The 20,924-nt window shown below is 52.3% G+C and overlaps 1 protein-coding gene across 2 annotated transcripts in view; it reads right to left on the reverse strand.

The window, feature by feature from the left end:
* Positions 1–20,924, reverse strand: part of LOC147666163 (endonuclease domain-containing 1 protein-like) — a 57,677-nt gene that overhangs the window by 30,079 nt on the left and 6,674 nt on the right. For both annotated transcript variants that reach the window (XM_086949254.1, XM_086949255.1), the window contains exon 2: positions 3,892–4,190. In XM_086949254.1, the coding sequence (XP_086805380.1) occupies positions 3,892–4,173 (282 nt within the window). In that variant the 5' untranslated portion in view covers positions 4,174–4,190. The remainder of the gene's footprint in view (positions 1–3,891; positions 4,191–20,924) is intronic.

Consider the following 20,924-nt stretch of genomic DNA (forward strand, 5'->3'; position numbering starts at 1 on the left):
AGCATCCACCCCCCCTCTCCCCAGAGATGGTACATACCCGGGGCTCTATCATACAGTCTGTCCTCTCCACCCCTCCCCTCATCTTTTATCACCTGTCCGCCCTCCCTTTAGCATCCACCCCCCCTCTCCCCAGAGATGGTACATACCCGGGGCTCTATCATACAGTCTGTCCTCTCCACCCCTCCCCTCATCTTTTATCATCTGTCTGCCCCTCCCTTTAGCATCACTCCCCCTCCCCAGAGATGGTACATACCTGCGGCCATATCATCCAGTCTGTCCTCTCCACCCCTCCCCTCATCTTTTATCATCTGTCCGCCCTCCCTTTAGCATCCACCCCCCCCCTCCCCAGAGATGGTACATACCTGGGGCTATATCATCCGGTCACTCCTCTCCACTCCTCCCCTCATCTTTTATCATCTGTCTGCCCCTCCCTTCAGCATCCACCCCCACTCTCCCCAGAGATGGTACATACCTGAGGCTCTATCATACAGTCTGTCCTCTCCACTCCTCTCCTCATCTTTTATCATCTGTGCGCCCCTCACTTCAGCATCCACCCCCCGCCCCCCCAGAGATGGTACATACCTGGGACTCTATCATCCAGTCAGTCCTCTCCACTCTTCCCCTCATCTTTTATCATCTGTCCGCCCTCCCTTTAGCATCCAACCCCCCTCCCCAGAGATGGCACATACCCGGGTCTCTATTATCCAGTCACTCCTCTCCACCCCTCCCCTCCCCAGGTCATTTATCATCTGTCCGCACCTTCCTTTAGCATCCACTCCCCCCCAGAGATGGTACATACCTGGGACTCTATCATCCAGTCAGTCCTCTCCACCCCTCCCCTCATCTTTTATCATCTGTGCGCCCCTCCCTTTAGCGTCCATCCCCCCTTCCTCAGAGATGGTACATACCTGAGGCTCTATCATACAGTCTGTCCTCTCCACTTCTCTCCTCATCTTTTATCATCTGTCCGCCCTCCCTTTAGCATCCACCCCCCCTCTTCCCAGAGATGGTACATACCTGGGGCTCTATCAACCAGTTACTCCTCTCCACCCCTCCCCTCCCCAGGTCATTTATCATATGTGCGCCCCTCCCTTTAGCATCCACCCCCCACTCCCCAGAGAGGGTACATGCCTGGGTCTCTATCATCCAGTCAGTCCTCTCCACCCCTCCCCTCATCTTTTATCATCTGTCCGCACCTCCCTTTAGCATCCACTCCCCCCCCAGAGATGGTACATACCCGGGTCTCTATCATCCAGTCAGTCCTCTCCACCCCTCCCCTCATCTTTTATCATCTGTCCGCCCCTCCCTTTAGCATCCATCCCCCCTTCCCCAGAGATGGTACATACCCGGGGCTCTATCATCCAGTCAGTCCTCTCCACCCCTCCCCTCCCCAGGTCTTTTATCATCTGTCCGCCCTCCATTTAGCATCCACCCACCCCTCCCCAGAGATGGTACATACCCGGGGCTCTATCATCCAGTCAGTCCTCTCCACCCCATACCTCATCTTTTATCATCTGTCCGCCCTCCCTTTAGCATCCACCCCCCCTCTCCCCAGAGATGGTACATACCCGGGGCTCTATCATACAGTCAGTCCTCTCCACCCCATACCTCATCTTTTATCATCTGTCCGCCCTCCCTTTAGCATCCACCCCCCTCTCCCCAGAGATGGTACATACCTGGGGCTCTATCATCCAGTCAGGCCACTCCACTCCTCCCCTCATCTTTTATCATCTGTCTGCCCCTCCCTTTAGCATCCACCCCCCCCCCCCCCTCCCCAGAGATGGTACATACCTGGGGCTCTATCATCCAGTCAGGCCACTCCACTCCTCCCCTCATCTTTTATCATCTGTCCGCCCTCCCTTTAGCATCCACCCCCCCTCTCCCCAGAGATGGTACATACCCGGGGCTCTATCATCCAGTCTGTCCTCTCCACCCCTCCCCTCATCTTTTATCATCTGTCCGCCCTCCCTTTAGCATCCACCCCCCCCCTCCCCAGAGATGGTACATACCCGGGGATCTATCATCCGGTCACTCCTCTCCACTCCTCCCCTCATCTTTTATCATCTGTCTGCCCCTCCCTTCAGCATCCACCCCCACTCTCCCCAGAGATGGTACATACCTGAGGCTCTATCATACAGTCTGTCCTCTCCACTCCTCTCCTCATCTTTTATCATCTGTGCGCCCCTCACTTTAGCATCCACCCCCCCCCCCCCCAGAGATGGTACATACCTGGGACTCTATCATTCGGTCACTCCTCTCCACTCCTCCCCTCATCTTTTATCATCTGTCCGCCGTCCCTTTAGCATCCACCCTCCCTCTACCCAGAGATGGTACATACCCAGGGCTCTATCATCCAGTCACTCCTCTCCACCCCTCCCCTCCCCAGGTCATTTATCATCTGTGCGCCCCTCCCTTTAGCATCCACCCCCCTCCCCAGGGATGGTACATACCTGCGGCTCTATCCTCCAGTCAGTCCTCTCCACCCCTCCCCTCATCTTTGTTCATCTGTCCGCCCCTCCCTTTAGCATTCATCCCCCCCTCCCCAGAGATGGTACATACCTGCGGCTCTATCATCCGGTCACTCCTCTCCACCCCTCCCCTCATTTTTTATCATCTGTTTGCCCTCCCTTTAGCATCCACCCCCCCCTCTACCCAGAGATGGTACATACCCGGGGCTCTATCATCCAGTCAGTCCTCTCCACCCCATACCTCATCTTTTATCATCTGTCCGCCCTCCCTTTAGCATCCACCCCCCTCTCCCCAGAGATGGTACATACCCGGGGCTCTATCATACAGTCAGTCCTCTCCACCCCATACCTCATCTTTTATCATCTGTCCGCCCTCCCTTTAGCATCCACCCCCCCTCTCCCCAGAGATGGTACATACCTGGGGCTCTATCATCCAGTCAGGCCACTCCACTCCTCCCCTCATCTTTTATCATCTGTCTGCCCCTCCCTTTAGCATCCACCCCCCCCCTCCCCAGAGATGGTACATACCTGGGGCTCTATCATCCAGTCAGGCCACTCCACTCCTCCCCTCATCTTTTATCATCTGTCCGCCCTCCCTTTAGCATCCACCCCCCCTCTCCCCAGAGATGGTACATACCCGGGGCTCTATCATCCAGTCTGTCCTCTCCACCCCTCCCCTCATCTTTTATCATCTGTCCGCCCTCCCTTTAGCATCCACCCCCCCCCTCCCCAGAGATGGTACATACCCGGGGCTCTATCATCCGGTCACTCCTCTCCACTCCTCCCCTCATCTTTTATCATCTGTCTGCCCCTCCCTTCAGCATCCACCCCCACTCTCCCCAGAGATGGTACATACCTGAGGCTCTATCATACAGTCTGTCCTCTCCACTCCTCTCCTCATCTTTTATCATCTGTGCGCCCCTCACTTTAGCATCCACCCCCCCCCCCCCCCCCCCCAGAGATGGTACATACCTGGGACTCTATCATTCGGTCACTCCTCTCCACTCCTCCCCTCATCTTTTATCATCTGTCTGCCGTCCCTTTAGCATCCACCCTCCCTCTACCCAGAGATGGTACATACCCAGGGCTCTATCATCCAGTCACTCCTCTCCACCCCTCCCCTCCCCAGGTCATTTATCATCTGTGCGCCCCTCCCTTTAGCATCCACCCCCCTCCCCAGGGATGGTACATACCTGCGGCTCTATCCTCCAGTCAGTCCTCTCCACCCCTCCCCTCATCTTTGTTCATCTGTCCGCCCCTCCCTTTAGCATTCATCCCCCCCTCCCCAGAGATGGTACATACCTGCGGCTCTATCATCCGGTCACTCCTCTCCACCCCTCCCCTCATTTTTTATCATCTGTTTGCCCTCCCTTTAGCATCCACCCCCCCCCCCCCCCCCCCTCTACCCAGAGATGGTACATACCTGCGGCTCTATCATCCAGTCAGCTCTATCAGTCTTCCCTGGTTCGTAGATGTAGGCAGAGTAGAGTGGAATGCGGAGAGCAGGGTCATACATGGTGGCAAATTGATACTTATTCTTGAAGCGTTGGCAAATCCGAGCTGCATTTGTAGGTACAATTCCTGAGGGCTCTGTCTTTTTGTAGAAAAACTGAGGGCAGCCATCTTTAAATGCGTTCTTTATAACCTCTGCATTCCCCAGGGTGAGGCTGCACAAGATCACAGGGAGCACAAGAGGCAGATGCATGATGAAGTCGTCTCTCACTAAAAAACATTACAAAAATGAACTGGTGAATTTTGAGAAGAAATGATTGCGATTTAGCTGTTCATAGATGTATGAGTAGGAGGAGCTATTGCTAAGGGCATTGCTGGCATAATAAAAACAAAAGCATTTGAGACCACCAGGAAACATTCCAAGAACACATCAACACCAGTGTTCAACAAACATTGGCTACTGAAGGTCAACCTCTATAAATATAAATACCCCACAACATATCTTTCCCCTTAACAAGAGCGACACTTTTATCATTTTCTAATAGGAAAACTAATTGAAGTCTTAAATAAGAGAAGAATACTTTAAGTAGATGTTAAATCTGCATATTGTTTAGTTTACCAATAGGTCTTCAAAAACTCTGTCATATTATAGTTTTGCTTACATATGAAGTGGGATTTTCAGTATCATTAGAACTTTATTCAAGTTTCAAGGCCTTCTGTATAAAGAGGTAGCAATTAGCGATTCTGTAATAGCTATTTATAAGAAATTGCAATTTCAGAATCGCTAATTGCTATGTATCAAGAAAATCGCAATTTTTCAGCGATTTCTTGATATTCCTTAATTGCGATTTCGCAAATTGCGAATTCGCAATTAAGGAATACTTTCCCATTCATTTCTATAGGCCAGGAGGCCCATAGGAATGAAGGGGAAATTTGCTAATCGCAATTTGCTAATCGCAAATTGAGAATATTTTCAAGGGTGCAGGGGTGTCCAAAGGACACCCTGTTGCACCCCTGAAATATGCATGGGTGCACATGTGACGCACATAAATGCCCTCAGGGCATGTATGTGCGTCACATGGCACTTTGATAAATGCAAAAATATTCATTTTTAAAGGAATTTGCAACTTACCACCAACTAGAAGTTGGTGGTAATTTGCGATTCCTTAAGGCCAATTTGCAATTTTTTTTGGCTTCTTATATTGCATTTAAGGAATCGCCAAATTTGCGATTCCTTAAATGCAATCGCAGAATAAGGATACGCCAATTTTGCGATGACTTATTTTTCAAGCAGATTTCCTTGATACATACTATTAGTCCAAATTTCATTCACAAACGCCGAAATTCTGCGAATTTCGGCGTTTGCGAAGCCAATTTGGCTTGATACATATGGCCCTAAGCAACATATTAAACTCATTTGCTTCAAATTCATCAATCCAGTCATAGTCACAGTGCAGAGTACATTCCATGACATCTTTCTAAATCTAGGCCCAAGAGGAAACGTGGATACACTATCTAAACTACTTAAATCCCATATATTACCAGCACTCCACAAAGCAGGATTGCAAAAGAGCCTATCACTCTTATAGCTGTGAGTGTACCTACAATCCCCCGACACGCCATCTTGTCATTCTTAACTCTCACACAATCACCAACCTTTAGCCCCCTTTTTGTTGTCACACCAGGATTTGTAAACCTCTGGTGCTTACATTTATTGATTTCAACTGTAAGGCCTTTGTTCTCTAGAGTTTTCAAAACTTCCTGAAGCTTCTAGCATCGTTTTACCCCATGGCTGAGATGTCATCCTAAAAAAGCATAATTTCACTCACACCTTCCAACAAGTTAATCAAAAGGTATTGGTACATTAATAACGCCCAAGCAAGGCCGAAGGGCACGCCCCGAAACTGGAAACATCCGACAGATGTAATGAAAGTTGTTAATCTCTTAGTGGGACCTGATGGTACGCAGACTAGTGCAAAATCATTGAACTCCTTTCGTGAGAGACATTTCATGTGTTACTGGTAATGGGCATTGACCTACCAGAATGTTTTTAGTTAACTCTCTGAAATCAACACACAATCTAACACTGCTTTTGGCACTTCTTCCCACAAGAGGAGACACCCCTTCCGTAGGCTCCACAGGTTCTATGACAACATTCTTTGCCCAAGTTTTTTTATTCTGCTATAGCATCTTCCCTGATAACAATGGATTATGCCTCACATTATGTACACATAGGTCGGCATCTGATTTGAATTAGATTTTGTAAACAAAAATGTTTATCAGGCCTATCTTTCCAGAGAAAGCCTTAGGAAATTCCTCTAGTAGTACACATATTTATTTCTCTTCCTTTGTGCCATAAATTCATTAAAATTAACAGCTTCTACGTATTTGCATGATAAATGTACTGTAAAAATCCACAAGAAGTTTGGAATAATTAAATTGTCACAGTTGTTGCAAATTTCAAAGAGAGCAACTCCATTTACGTAGATCCAGGTGAAATGCCAATTAACACAAAACAATGCCATGTCAAATCTATAACAAAACGTTCATCTTTTGTGTACAAATACCTCAACAAATCCTGTAACCTGATGTTCCTGTGGTGTGCAGAAAATGTGTATTTTACTCTTTTACTTTAAACACTGTAAAAAAACATCCATGATGCATTTCATATAGTGACTGTACATTGAAAAAAAGATGACGTGACCCCCGTATGGTTACAGAAGTATCATGTGGAGTAATGCTGAATTAGATTCCATAATTCTTACACTCAATGCAGTGGCAGATAGAAGCAGTGCGGGCCCTGGAAAGAGAAGCGAACCCTAGGGGAGACCACAATGAATCAACCCTGAGGGCGGGAATCAGTAGGGGCAGGAGCCCGGAAAAGCACACACCGCATTGGCAGTCGTGGTTTAAAGTAACCAAAAGGGCAGAAGGGGTGGAGCCTTGACATGCACAAAAGCTGGAAGTGGCAAGCAGCAGACACTGTTTCCTGGATCATTGTGTTGTGTCTTCGGGCCTGGATCACCGCTGTTGAGCCCGGAGCATCTCAGCGGAGGATTGTTGCAGCCAGAGCATCTTGCGAGCTGAATGGGAGTACAGTTTTGCCATCACCAGTACACAGCGGGCCGATTCACGGAACTAACCTGAGACAAAATCCTAAACTTACTAATTATGGTATTCACAGAATGCACTTACGACTACTAACTTTACGTCTGTACTCAAGCTGGAATTTCCTCACCCGGAGCGGAAATTCCGCACCTGGAGCGGAAATCCTGTAATTGTGCTGGAATTTCTGCACTCATGCCGGAATCTCTGCTTCCAGGCCGGAATACCCATAATCTGGTGTTAATTGACTATATCTGATGCATGGTGGGGATGGTAGGCACTTGGACAGGTGATTAGCATTGAGGAAAATGCACAACTGCCCAGGATAAGGGTATTCCGGCCCGGGAGTGGATATTTCAGCACAAGTGCGGGATTTCTGCTCTGGGTGCAGAATTTCCGCTCTGGGTGTGGAAATTCCGCCCCGAATGCGGACGTAAAGTTAGTAGTCGTAAGTGCATTCTGTGAATACCATAAGTAGTAAGTGTAGGATTTTGTCTCAGATTAGTTCTGTGAATCGGCCCAGAGCATTCTCTAGGGTCCACGAACACCATACTGCAGCTGACCTGGAAGTTAGGCACGATGCCGGCTGGCTTGAATATTGAGGCACCTGCTGCCCCCTGAGCTGTTTACAGGCACTGTGGCTCACAGCAGCCCAGCGGCCTCACCACCAGAGCAACACAATCTCAGCATCAGGAGCTGAGCCACACAAAGAAACACACTTCCCTGCATCAGAGGCACCATGCCTCACAGCAGCATCACCAACAGAGCAACACAATCTCATTTTCAGGAGCCAAGCCACACAAGGAAACACACTGCACCACATCAGAGGCACCGGGTCTTGCAGCTGCCCAGCGGCATTCCCAACAGAGCAACACAATCTCAGCATCAGGAGCTGAGCCACACAGAGAAACACACTGCACAGCATCAGAGGCACCTGGTCTCACAGCAGCAGAGCGGCATTGCCAACAAAGGAACACAATCTCAGTGTCAGGAGCCTAGCCACACAAAGAAACACACTTCACAGTATCAGAAGCACTGGGCCTCAGAGCAGCCCAGCAGCATCGCCAACGGAGTGATGTGATTTCGGGGGCAGGTGTCGAACCACACAAAGAAGCCCACTGCATCACTGTGAGAGCGATGACCATCCCACACCACACTATGAAGCACACCGCATTACTGGCTGAGCGATGACCATCCCACGCCATACAATGAAGCCCACCACATCACTGGCTGAGCGTTGACCATCCCATGCCACACAAGGAAACACACTGCTTCACTGGCAGAGTGATGACCATCCCACGCCACAAAGGAAACATACTACATTACTGGAAGATCGATGACTGTGCCCCACCACACATGGATACACACTGCATCACTGGGAGACCGATGCCCATCCCGGGCCAGACAAGGAACACACTGCACCACTGGCAGGGTGATGACCGTCCCACACCACACAAGGAAACAAACTGCATCACTGACAGAGCGATGACCGTCCCACACCACACAAGGAAACACACTGCATCACTGACAGAGCGATGACCATCCCACGCCACCGAAGGAAACACACTGCATCACTGGCAGAGTGATGACCGTCCCACACCACACAAGGAAACGCACTGCATCACTGACAGAGCGATGACCATCCACCGCCAGGAAACACTGCATCACTGGCAGAGCGATGACCGTCCCACGGGAAACATCCTTTACCACGCAACTGTTACCACGCAGTGCTTTTACAACGCAGGTTTTACAACGAAAACCATTACAACGCATTGCACTGGGAGCGCTCTAGGATAAGTAATAGTTTAATTTACTATCCAACACCTTCCCTACTATCCACAGGGACTGGAGTTGGAATAGTAAATTAAACTATTCACTATCCAGCACCCCCCAAAGCAATGCGTTGTAATGGCTTGCGTTGTAAAACTTGCGTTGTAACAGCATGCATGGTAAAAGCATGCGTTGTAACAACGTACATCCGCGTCCCACGCCAGACAAAGAAACACACTGCATCACTGGCAGAGCGATGACCATCCCATGCCACACAAGCAAATACACTGCATCACTGGCAGAGCGATGACCGTCCCGCACCACACAAGGAAACACACTGCACCACTGGCAGAGCGATGACCATCCCACGCCACTCAAGGAAACACACTGCTTCACTGGCAGAGCGATGACCATCCCACGCCACTCAAGGAAACACACTGCATCACTGGGAGACTGATGCCCATCCCACACCACACAAGGAAACACACTGCACCACTGACAGAGCGATGACCGTCACACCCCACACAAGGAAACACACTGCATCACTGGCAGAGCGATGACCGTCCCATGCCACACAAGGAAACACACTGCATCACTGGGAGACTGATGCCCATCCCACACCACACAAGGAAACACACTGCACCACTGACAGAGCGATGACCGTCACACCCCACACAAGGAAACACACTGCATCACTGGCAGAGCGATGACCGTCCCACGCCACACAAGGAAACACACTGCATCACTGGGAGACCGATGCCCATCCCGGGCCACACAAGGAAACACACTGCACCACTGGCAGGGTGATGACCGTCCCACGCCAGACAACGAAACACAATGCATCACTGGCAGAGCGATGACCGTCCCATGCCACAAAAGGAAACACACTGCATCACTGAAAGAGCGATGACCGTCCCACGCCACACAAGGAAACACACTGCATCACTGGCAGAGCGATGACCATCCCATGCCACACAAGGAAACACACTGCATCACTGACAGAGCGATGACCGTCCCACGCCACACAAGGAAACACACTGCATCACTGGCAGAGCGATGACCGTCCCACGTCACACAAGGAAACACACTGCATCACTGGCAGAGCGATGACCTTCCCACGCCACACAAGGAAACACACTGCATCACTGAGAGAGCGATGACCATCCCACACCACACAAGGAGACACACTGCATCACTGAGAGAGCGATGACCATCCCACGCAACACAAGAAAACACGCTGCATCACTGAGAAAGCGATGACCGTCACACCCCACACAAGGAAACACACTGCATCGCTGGCAGAGTGATGACCGTCCCACGCCACACAAGGAAACACACTGCAGCACTGGGAGACCGATGCCCATCCCGGGCCACACAAGGAAACACACTGCACCACTGGCAGGGTGATGACCGTCCCACGCCAGACAAAGAAACACACTGCATCACTGGCAGAGCGATGACCGTCCCATGCCACACAAGGAAACACACTGCATCACTGGCAGAGCGATGACCTTCCCACACCACACAAAAAAACACACAGCATCACTGGCAGAGCGATGACCATCCTACACAACACAAGGAAACACAATGCATCACTGACAGAGCGATGGCCGTCCCACGCCACACAAGGAAACACACTGCATCACTGGCAGAGCGTTGACCATCCTACAGAACAGAAGGAAACACACTGCATCACTGGCAGAGCGATGACCATCCCACGCCACACAAAGAAACACACAGCATCACTGGCAGAGCGATGACCATCCTACACAACACAAGGAAACACACTGCATCACTGACAGAGCGATGACCGTCCCACGCCACACAAGGAAACACACTGCATCACTGGGAGACCGATGCCCATCCCACACCACACAAGGAAACACACTGCACCACTGGCAGAGCGATGACCGTGCCACGCCACACAAGGAAACACACTGCATCACTGGGAGTCCGATGCCCATCCTGGGCCACACAAGGAAACGCACTGCACCACTGGCAGGGTGATGACCGTCCCACGCCAGACAAAAAAACACACTGCATCACTGGCACAGCGATGACCATCCCATGCCACACAAGGAAACACACTGCATCACTGGCAGAGCGATGACCATCCCATGCCACACAAGGAAACACACTGCATCACTGACAGAGCGATGACCGTCCCACGCCACACAAGGAAACACACTGCATCAATGACAGAGCGATGACCGTCCCACGCCACACAAGGAAACACACTGCATCCCTGACAGAACGATGACCATCCCACACCACCGAAGAAAACACACTGTATCACTGGGAGAGCAATGACCATCCCATGCCACACAAGGAAACACACTGCATCACTGGCAGAGCGATGACCATCCCATGCCACACAAGGAAACACACTGCATCACTGACAGAGCGATGACCGTCCCACGCCACACAAGGAAACACACTGCATCACTGGCAGAGCGATGACCGTCCCACGCCACACAAGAAAACACACTGCATCACTGACAGAGCGATGACCATCCCACGCCACCGAAGAAAACACACTGTATCACTGGGAGAGCAATGACCATCCCATGCCACACAAGGAAACACACTGCATCACTGACAAAGCGATGACCGTCCCACGCCACACAAGGAAACACACTGCATCACTAGCAGAGCAATGACCATCCCACGCCACACAAGGAGACACCTTGCATCACTGGCAGAGCGATGACCGTCCCATGCCACACAAGGAAACACGCTGCATCACGGGCAGAGCGATGACCATCCCACACCACACAAAGAAACACACTGCATCACTGGCAGAGCTATGACGGTCCCACGCCACACAAGGAAACACACTGCATCACTGAGAGAGCGATGACCTTCCCACGCCACACAAGGAGACACACTGCATCACTGAGAGAGCGATGACCGTCCCATGCCACACAAGGAAACACGCTGCATCACTGAGAGAGCGATGACCATCCCACGCCACACAAAGAAACACACTGCATCACTGGCAGAGCGATGACCATCCTACACAACACAAGGAAACAAACTGCATCACTGACAGAGCGATGACCGTACCACGCCACACAAGGAAACACACTGCACCTCTGGCAGAGCAATGACCGTCCCACGCCACACAAGGGAACACACTGCATCACTGGCAGAGCGTTGACCATCCTACAGAACAGAAGGAAACACACTGCATCACTGGCAGAGCGATGACCGTCCCACGCCACACAAAGAAACACACAGCATCACTGGCAGAGCGATGGCCATCCTACACAACACAAGGAAACACACTGCATCACTGGCAGAGCGATGACCGTCTCACGTCACTCAAGAAAACACACTGCTTCACAGGCAGAGCGATGACCATCCCACGCCACTCAAGGAAACACACTGCATCACTGACAGAGCGATGACCGTCCCACGCCACACAAGGAAACACACTGCATCACTGACAGAGCGATGACTGTCCCACGCCACACAAAGAAACACACTGCATCACTGGCAGAGCGATGACCATCCCACGCCACACAAGGAAACACACTGCATCACTGGGAGACCGATGCCCATCCCACACCACACAAGGAAACACACTGCACCACTGACAGAGCGATGACCGTCACACCCCACACAAGGAAACACACTGCATCACTGGCAGAGCAATGACCGTCCCACGCCACACAAGGAAACACACTGCATCACTGGGAGACCGATGCCCATCCCGGGCCACACAAGGAAACACACTGCACCACTGGCAGGGTGATGACCGTCCCACGCCAGACAAAGAAACACACTGCATCACTGGCAGAGCGATGACCGTCCCATGCCACACAAGGAAACACACTGCATCACTGGCAGAGCGATGACCTTCCCACGCCACACAAGGAAACACACTGCATCACTGAGAGAGCGATGACCATCCCACACCACACAAGGAGACACACTGCATCACTGAGAGAGCGATGACCATCCCACGCAACACAAGAAAACACGCTGCATCACTGAGAATGCGATGACCGTCACACCCCACACAAGGAAACACACTGCATCACTGGCAGAGTGATGACCGTCCCACGCCACACAAGGAAACACACTGCATCACTTGGAGACCGATGCCCATCCCGGGCCACACAAAGAAACACACTGCAGCACTGGCAGGGTGATGACCGTCCCACGCCAGACAAAGAAACACACTGCATCACTGGCAGAGCGATGACCGTCCCATGCCACACAAGGAAACACACTGCATCACTGGCAGAGCGATGACCTTCCCACACCACACAAAGAAACACACAGCATCACTGGCAGAGCGATGACCATCCTACACAACACAAGGAAACACAATGCATCACTGACAGAGCGATGGCCGTCCCACACCACACAAGGAAACACACTGCATCACTGGCAGAGCGTTGACCATCCTACAGAACAGAAGGAAACACACTGCATCACTGGCAGAGCGATGACCATCCCACGCCACACAAAGAAACACACAGCATCACTGGCAGAGCGATGACCATCCTACACAACACAATGAAACACACTGCATCACTGACAGAGCGATGACCGTCCCACGCCACACAAGGAAACACACTGCATCACTGGGAGACCGATGCCCATCCCACACCACACAAGGAAACACACTGCACCACTGGCAGAGCGATGACCGTGCCACGCCACACAAGGAAACACACTGCATCACTGGGAGACCGATGCCCATCCTGGGCCGAACAAGGAAACGCACTGCACCACTGGCAGGGTGATGACCGTCCCACGCCAGACAAAAAAACACACTGCATCACTGGCACAGCGATGACCATCCCATGCCACACAAGGAAACACACTGCATCACTGGCAGAGCGATGACCATACCATGCCACACAAGGAAACACACTGCATCACTGACAGAGCGATGACCGTCCCACGCCACACAAGGAAACACACTGCATCAATGACAGAGCGATGACCGTCCCACGCCACACAAGGAAACACACTGCATCCCTGACAGAACGATGACTGCCCCAATCCACATAAAGAAACACACTGCATCACTGGCAGAGCGATGACCATCCCACGCCACACAAGGAAACACACTGCATCACTGGGAGACCGATGCACATCCCACACCACACAAGGAAACACACTGCACCACTGACAGAGCGATGACCGTCACACCCCACACAAGGAAACACACTGCATCACTGGCAGAGCGATGACCGTCCCACGCCACACAAGGAAACACACTGCATCACTGGGAGACCGATGCCCATCCCGGGCCACACAAGGAAACACACTGCACCACTGGCAGGGTGATGACCGTCCCAAGCCAGACAAAGAAACACACTGCATCACTGGCAGAGCGATGACCGTCCCATGCCACACAAGGAAACACACTGCATCACTGGCAGAGCGATGACTATCCCATGCCACACAAGGAAACACACAGCATCACTGACAGAGCGATGACCGTCCCACGCCACACAAGGAAACACACTACATCACTGGCAGAGCAATGACCATCCCACGCCACACAAGGAGACACATTGCATCACTGGCAGAGCGATGACCGTCCCATGCCACACAAGGAAACACACTGCATCACTGGCAGAGCGATGACCATCCCACACCACACAAGGAAACACACTGCATCACTGGCAGAGCGATGACCGTCCCACGCCACACAAGGAAACACACTGCATCACTGAGAGAGCGATGACCATCCCACACTACACCAGGAGACACTGCATCACTGAGAGAGCGATGACCGTCCCACGCATTACAAGGAAACACGCTGAATCACTGAGAGAGCGATGACCGTCCTACACCACACAAAGAAACACACAGCATCACTGGCAGACAGATGACCATCCTACACAACACAAGGAAACACACTGCATCACTGACAGAGCGATGACCGTACCACGCCACACAAGGAAACACACTGCACCTCTGGCAGAGCAATGACCGTCCCACGCCACACAAGGAAACACACTGCATCACTGGCACAGCGTTGACCATCCTACTGAACAGAAGGAAATACACTGCATCACTGGCAGAGCGATGACCGTCCCACGCCACTCAAGGAAACACACTGCATCACTGACAGAGCGATGACCGTCCCACGCCACACAAGGAAACACACTGCTTCACTGACAGAGCGATGACTGTCCCACGCCACACAATGAAACACACTGCATCACTGGGAGACCGATGCCCATCCCACACAACACAAGGAAACACACTGCATCACTGACAAAGCGATGGCCGTCCCACGCCACACAAGGAAACACACTGCATCACTGGCAGAGCGTTGACCATCCTACAGAACAGAAGGAAACACACTGCATCACTGGGAGACCGATGCCCATCCCACACCACACAAGGAAACACACTGCACCACTGGCAGAGCGATGACCGTCCCACGCCACACAAGGAAACACACTGCATCACTGGGAGACCGATGCCCATCCCGGGCCACACAAGGAAACACACTGCACCACTGGCAGGGTGATGACCATCCCACGCCAGACAAAGAAACACACTGCATCACTGGCAGAGCGATGACCGTCCCATGCCACACAAGGAAACACACTGCATCACTGGCAGAGCGATGACCGTCCCACACCACACAAGGAAACACACTGCATCACTGAGAGAGCGGTGACCATCCCACACCACACAAGGAGACACACTGCATCACTGAGAGAGCGATGCCCGTCCCACGCAACACAAGAAAACACGCTGCATCACTGAGAGAGCGATTACCGTCCCACACCACGCAAAGAAACACACAGCATCACTGGCAGAGCGATGACCATCCTACACAACACAAGGAAACACACTGCATCACTGACAGAGCGATGGCCGTCCCACGCCACACAAGGAAACACACTGCATCACTGGCAGAGCGTTGACCATCCTACAGAACAGAAGGAAACACACTGCATCACTGGCAGAGCGATGACCGTCCCACGCCACACAAAGAAACACACAGCATCACTGGCAGAGCGATGACCATCCTACACAACACAAGGAAACACACTGCATCACTGGCAGAGCGATGACCGTCCCACGTCACTCAAGAAAACACACTGCTTCACTGGCAGAGCGATGACCATCCCACGCCACTCAAGGAAACACACTGCATCACTGACAGAGCGATGACCGTCCCACGCCACAAAAGGAAACACACTGCACCACTGGCAGAGAAATGACCACGCCACCAAAGGAAACACACTGCATCACTGGCAGAGCAATTACCATCCAACGCCACCGAAGGAAACACACTGCATCACTGGCAGAGCAATGACCATCCCTATCCACCGAAGGAAACACACTGCATCACTGGCAGAGCTATGACCATCCCACGCCACCGAAGGAAACACACTGCATCACTGGCAGAGCAATGACCATCCCACGCCACACTAGAAAACACACTGCATCATTGACAGAGCGATGACCGTCCTACACAACACAAGGAAACACACTGCATCACTGGCAGAGCGATGACCGTCCCATGCCACACACGGAAACACACTGCATCACTGGCAGAGCAATGACCATCCCACGCCACCGAAGGAAACACACTGCATCACTTTCAGAGCAATGACCATCCCACGCCACCGAAGGAAACACACTGCATCACTGGCAGAGCAATGACCATCCCACGCCACCGAAGGAAACACACTGCATCACCGGCAGAGCAATGACCATCACACGCCACCGAAGGAAACACACTGCATCACTGGCAGAGCGATGACCGTCCCACGCCACACAAGGAGACACACTGCATCACTGAGAGAGCGATGGCCATCCCACACTACACAAGGAGACACACTGCATCACTGAGAGAGCGATGACCGTCCCACGCAACACAAGGAAACACGCTGCATCACTGGCAGAGCAATGACCATCCCACGCCACACAAGGAAACACACTGCATCACTGGCAGAGCAATGACCATCCCACGCCACCGAAGGAAACACACTGCATCACTGGCAGAGCAATGACCATCCCACGCCACCGAAGGAAACACACTGCTTCACCGGCAGAGCAATGACCATCACACGCCACCGAAGGAAACACACTGCATCACTGGCAGAGCGATGACCGTCCCACACCACACAAAGAAACACACAGCATCACTGGCAGAGCGATGACCATACTACACAACACAAGGAAACACACTGCATCACTGACAGAGCGATGACCGTACCACGCCACACAAGGAAACCCACTGCACCTCTGGCAGAGCAATGACCATCCCACGCCACACAAGGAAACACACTGCATGACTGGCACAGCGTTGACCATCCTACAGAACAGAAGGAAAGACACTGCATCACTGGCAGTGGATGACCGTCCCACGCCACACAAAGAAACACACAGCATCACTGGCAGAGCGATGACCATCCTACACAACACAAGGAAACACACTGCATCACTGACAGAGCGATGACCGTCCCACGCCACACAAGAAAACACACTGCATCACTGACAGAGCGTTGACCATTCCACGCCAGACAAGGAAACACACTGCATCGCTGGCAGAGCGATGACCATCCCACGCCATCGAAGGAAACACACTGCATCAATGGCAGAGCAATGAGCATCACACACCACCGAAGGAAACACACTGCATCACTGGCAGAGCAATGACCATCCCACGTCCCCGAAGGAAACACACTGCATCACTGGAAGAGCGATGACCATCCCACGCCACTAAAGAAAATACACTGCATCACTGACAGAGCGATGACTGTCCTACACAACACAAGGAAACAAACCTCATCACTGACAGAGCGATGACCGTACCACGCCACACAAGGAAACACACTGCACCTCTGGCAGAGCAATGACCATCCCACACCACACAAGGAAACACACTGCATCACTGGCACAGCGTTGACCATCCTACAGAACAGAAGGAAATACACTGCATCACTGGCAGAGTGATGACTGTCCCACGCCACACAAGGAAACACACTGCATCACTGGCAGAGCGATGACCATCCTACACAACACAAGGAAACAAACTGCATCACTGGCACAGCGTTGACCATCCTACAGAACAGAAGGAAACACACTGCATCACTGGCAGAGCGATGACCGTCCCACGCCACACAAAGAAACACACAGCATCACTGGCAGAGCGATGACCATCCTACACAACACAAGGAAACACACCGCATCACTGGCAGAGCAATGACCGTCCCACGTCACTCAAGAAAACACACTGCTTCACTGGCAGAGCGATGACCATCCCACGCCACTCAAGGAAACACACTGCATCGCTGGCAGAGCGATGACCATCCCACGCCATCGAAGGAAACACACTGCATCAATGGCAGAGCAATGAGCATCACACGCCACCGAAGGAAACACACTGCATCACTGGCAGAGCAATGACCGTCCCAAGCCACAAAAGGAAACACACTGCACCACTGGCAGAGAAATGACCACGCCACCAAAGGAACCACACTGCATCACTGGCAGAGCAATGACCATCCAACGCCACCGAAGGAAACACACTGCATCACTGGCAGAGCAATGACCCTCCCTATCCACCGAAGGAAACACACTGCATCACTGGCAGAGCAATGACCATCCCACGCCACCGAAGGAAACACACTGCATCACTGGCAGAGCAATGACCATCCCACGCCACACTAGAAAACACACTGCATCATTGACAGAGCGATGACCGTCCTACACAACACAAGGAAACACACTGCATCACTGGCAGAGCGATGACCGTCCCATGCCACACACGGAAACACACTGCATCACTGGCAGAGCAATGACCATCCCACGCCACCGAAGGAAACACACTGCATCACTGGCAGAGCAATGACCATCCCACGCCACCGAAGGAAACACACTGCATCACTGGCAGAGCAATGACCATCCCACGCCACCGAAGGAAACACACTGCATCACCGGCAGAGCAATGACCATCACACGCCACCGAAGGAAACACACTGCATCACTGGCAGAGCGATGACCGTCCCACCCCACACAAGGAAACACACTGCATCACTGGCAGAGCGATGACCGTCCCACGCCACACAAGGAAACACACTGCATCACTGGGAGACCGATGACCGTCCCATGCCACACAAGGAAACACACGGCATCACTGACAGAGCGATGACCATCCCACGCCACTGAAGGAAACACACTGAATCACTGGCAGAGCGATGACCATCCCATGCCACACAAGGAAACACACTGCATCACTGACAGAGCGATGACCGTCCCACGCCACACAAGGAAACACACTGCATCACTGACAGAGCGATGACCATCCCACGCCACAGAAGAAAACACAATGCATCACTGAGAGAGCGATGACCATCCTATGCCACACAAGGAAACACACAGCATCACTGACAGAGCAATGACCGTCCCACGCCACACAAGGAAACACACTGCATCACTGAGAGAGCGATGACCATCCCACACTACACAAGGAGACACACTGCATCACTGAGAGAGCGATGACCGTCCCACGCAACACAAGGAAACACGCTGCATCACTGAGAGAGCGATGACCGTCCCACACCACACAAAGAAACACACAGCATCACTGGCAGAGCGATGACCATCCTACACAACACAAGGAAACACACTGCATCACTGACAGAGCTCTGACCATACCACGCCACACAAGGAAACACACTGCACCTCTGGCAGAGCAATGACCATCCCACGCCACACAAGGAAACACACTGCATCACTGGCACAGCGTTGACCATCCTACAGAACAGAAGGAAATACACTGCATCACTGGCAGAGCGATGACCGTCCCACTCCACACAAAGAAACACACAGCATCACTGGCAGAGCGATGACCATCCTACACAACACAAGGAAACACACTGCATCACTGACAGAGCGATGACCGTCCCAAGCCACACAAGGAAACACACTGCATCACTGACAGAGCGATGACCATCCCACGCCACCGAAGGTAACACACGGCATCACTGGCAGAGCAATGAGCAACACACGCCACCGAAGGAAACACACTGCATCACTGGCAGAGCAATGACCAACCCACGCCCCCGAAGGAAACACACTGCATCACTGGAAGAGCGATGACCATCCTACACAACACAAGGAAACACACTGCATCACTGACAGAGCGATGACCGTCCCACGCCACAAAAGGAAACACACTGCATCACTGGCAGAGCATTGACCATCCCACGCCACCGATGTAGACACACTGCACCACTGGCAGAGAAATGACCACGCCACCAAAGGAAACACACTGCATCACTGGCAGAGCAATGACCATACAACGCCACCGAAGGAAACACACTGCATCACTGGCAGAGCAATGACCATCCCTATCCACCGAAGGAAACACACTGCATCACTGGCAGAGCAATGACCATCCCACGCCACCGAAGGAAACACACTGCATCACTGGCAGAGCAATGACCATCCCACGCCACACTAGAAAACACACTGCATCACTGACAGAGCGATGACCGTCCTACACAACACAAGGAAACACACTGCATCACTGGCAGAGCGATGACCGTCCCATGCCACACACGGAAACACACTGCATCACTGGCAGAGCAATGACCATCCCACGCCACCCAAGAAAACACACTGCATCACTGGCAGAGCAATGACCATCCCACGCCACCGAAGGAAACACACTGCATCACTGGCAGAGCAATGACCATCCCACGCCACCGAAGGAAACACACTGCATCACCGGCAGAACAATGACCATCACACGCCACCGAAGGAAACACACTGCATCACTGGCAGAGCGATGACCGTCCCACGCCACACAAGGAGACACACTGCATCACTGAGAGAGCGATGACCATCCCACACTACACAAGGAGACACACTGCATCACTGAGAGAGCGATGACCGTCCCACGCAACACAAGGAAACACGCTGCATCACTGAGAGAGCGATGACCGTCCCACACCACACAAAGAAACACACAGCATCACTGGCAGAGCGATGACCATCCTACATAACACATGGAAACACACTGCATCACTGACAGAGCGATGACCGTACCACGCCACACAAGGAAACACACTGCACCTCTGGCAGAGCAATGACCATCCCACGCCACACAAAGATACACACTGCATCACT

Source organism: Lissotriton vulgaris, unplaced genomic scaffold, assembly GCF_964263255.1.
Source record: "Lissotriton vulgaris unplaced genomic scaffold, aLisVul1.2 SCAFFOLD_3016, whole genome shotgun sequence".
NCBI classification, from domain to species: Eukaryota; Metazoa; Chordata; class Amphibia; order Caudata; family Salamandridae; genus Lissotriton; species Lissotriton vulgaris.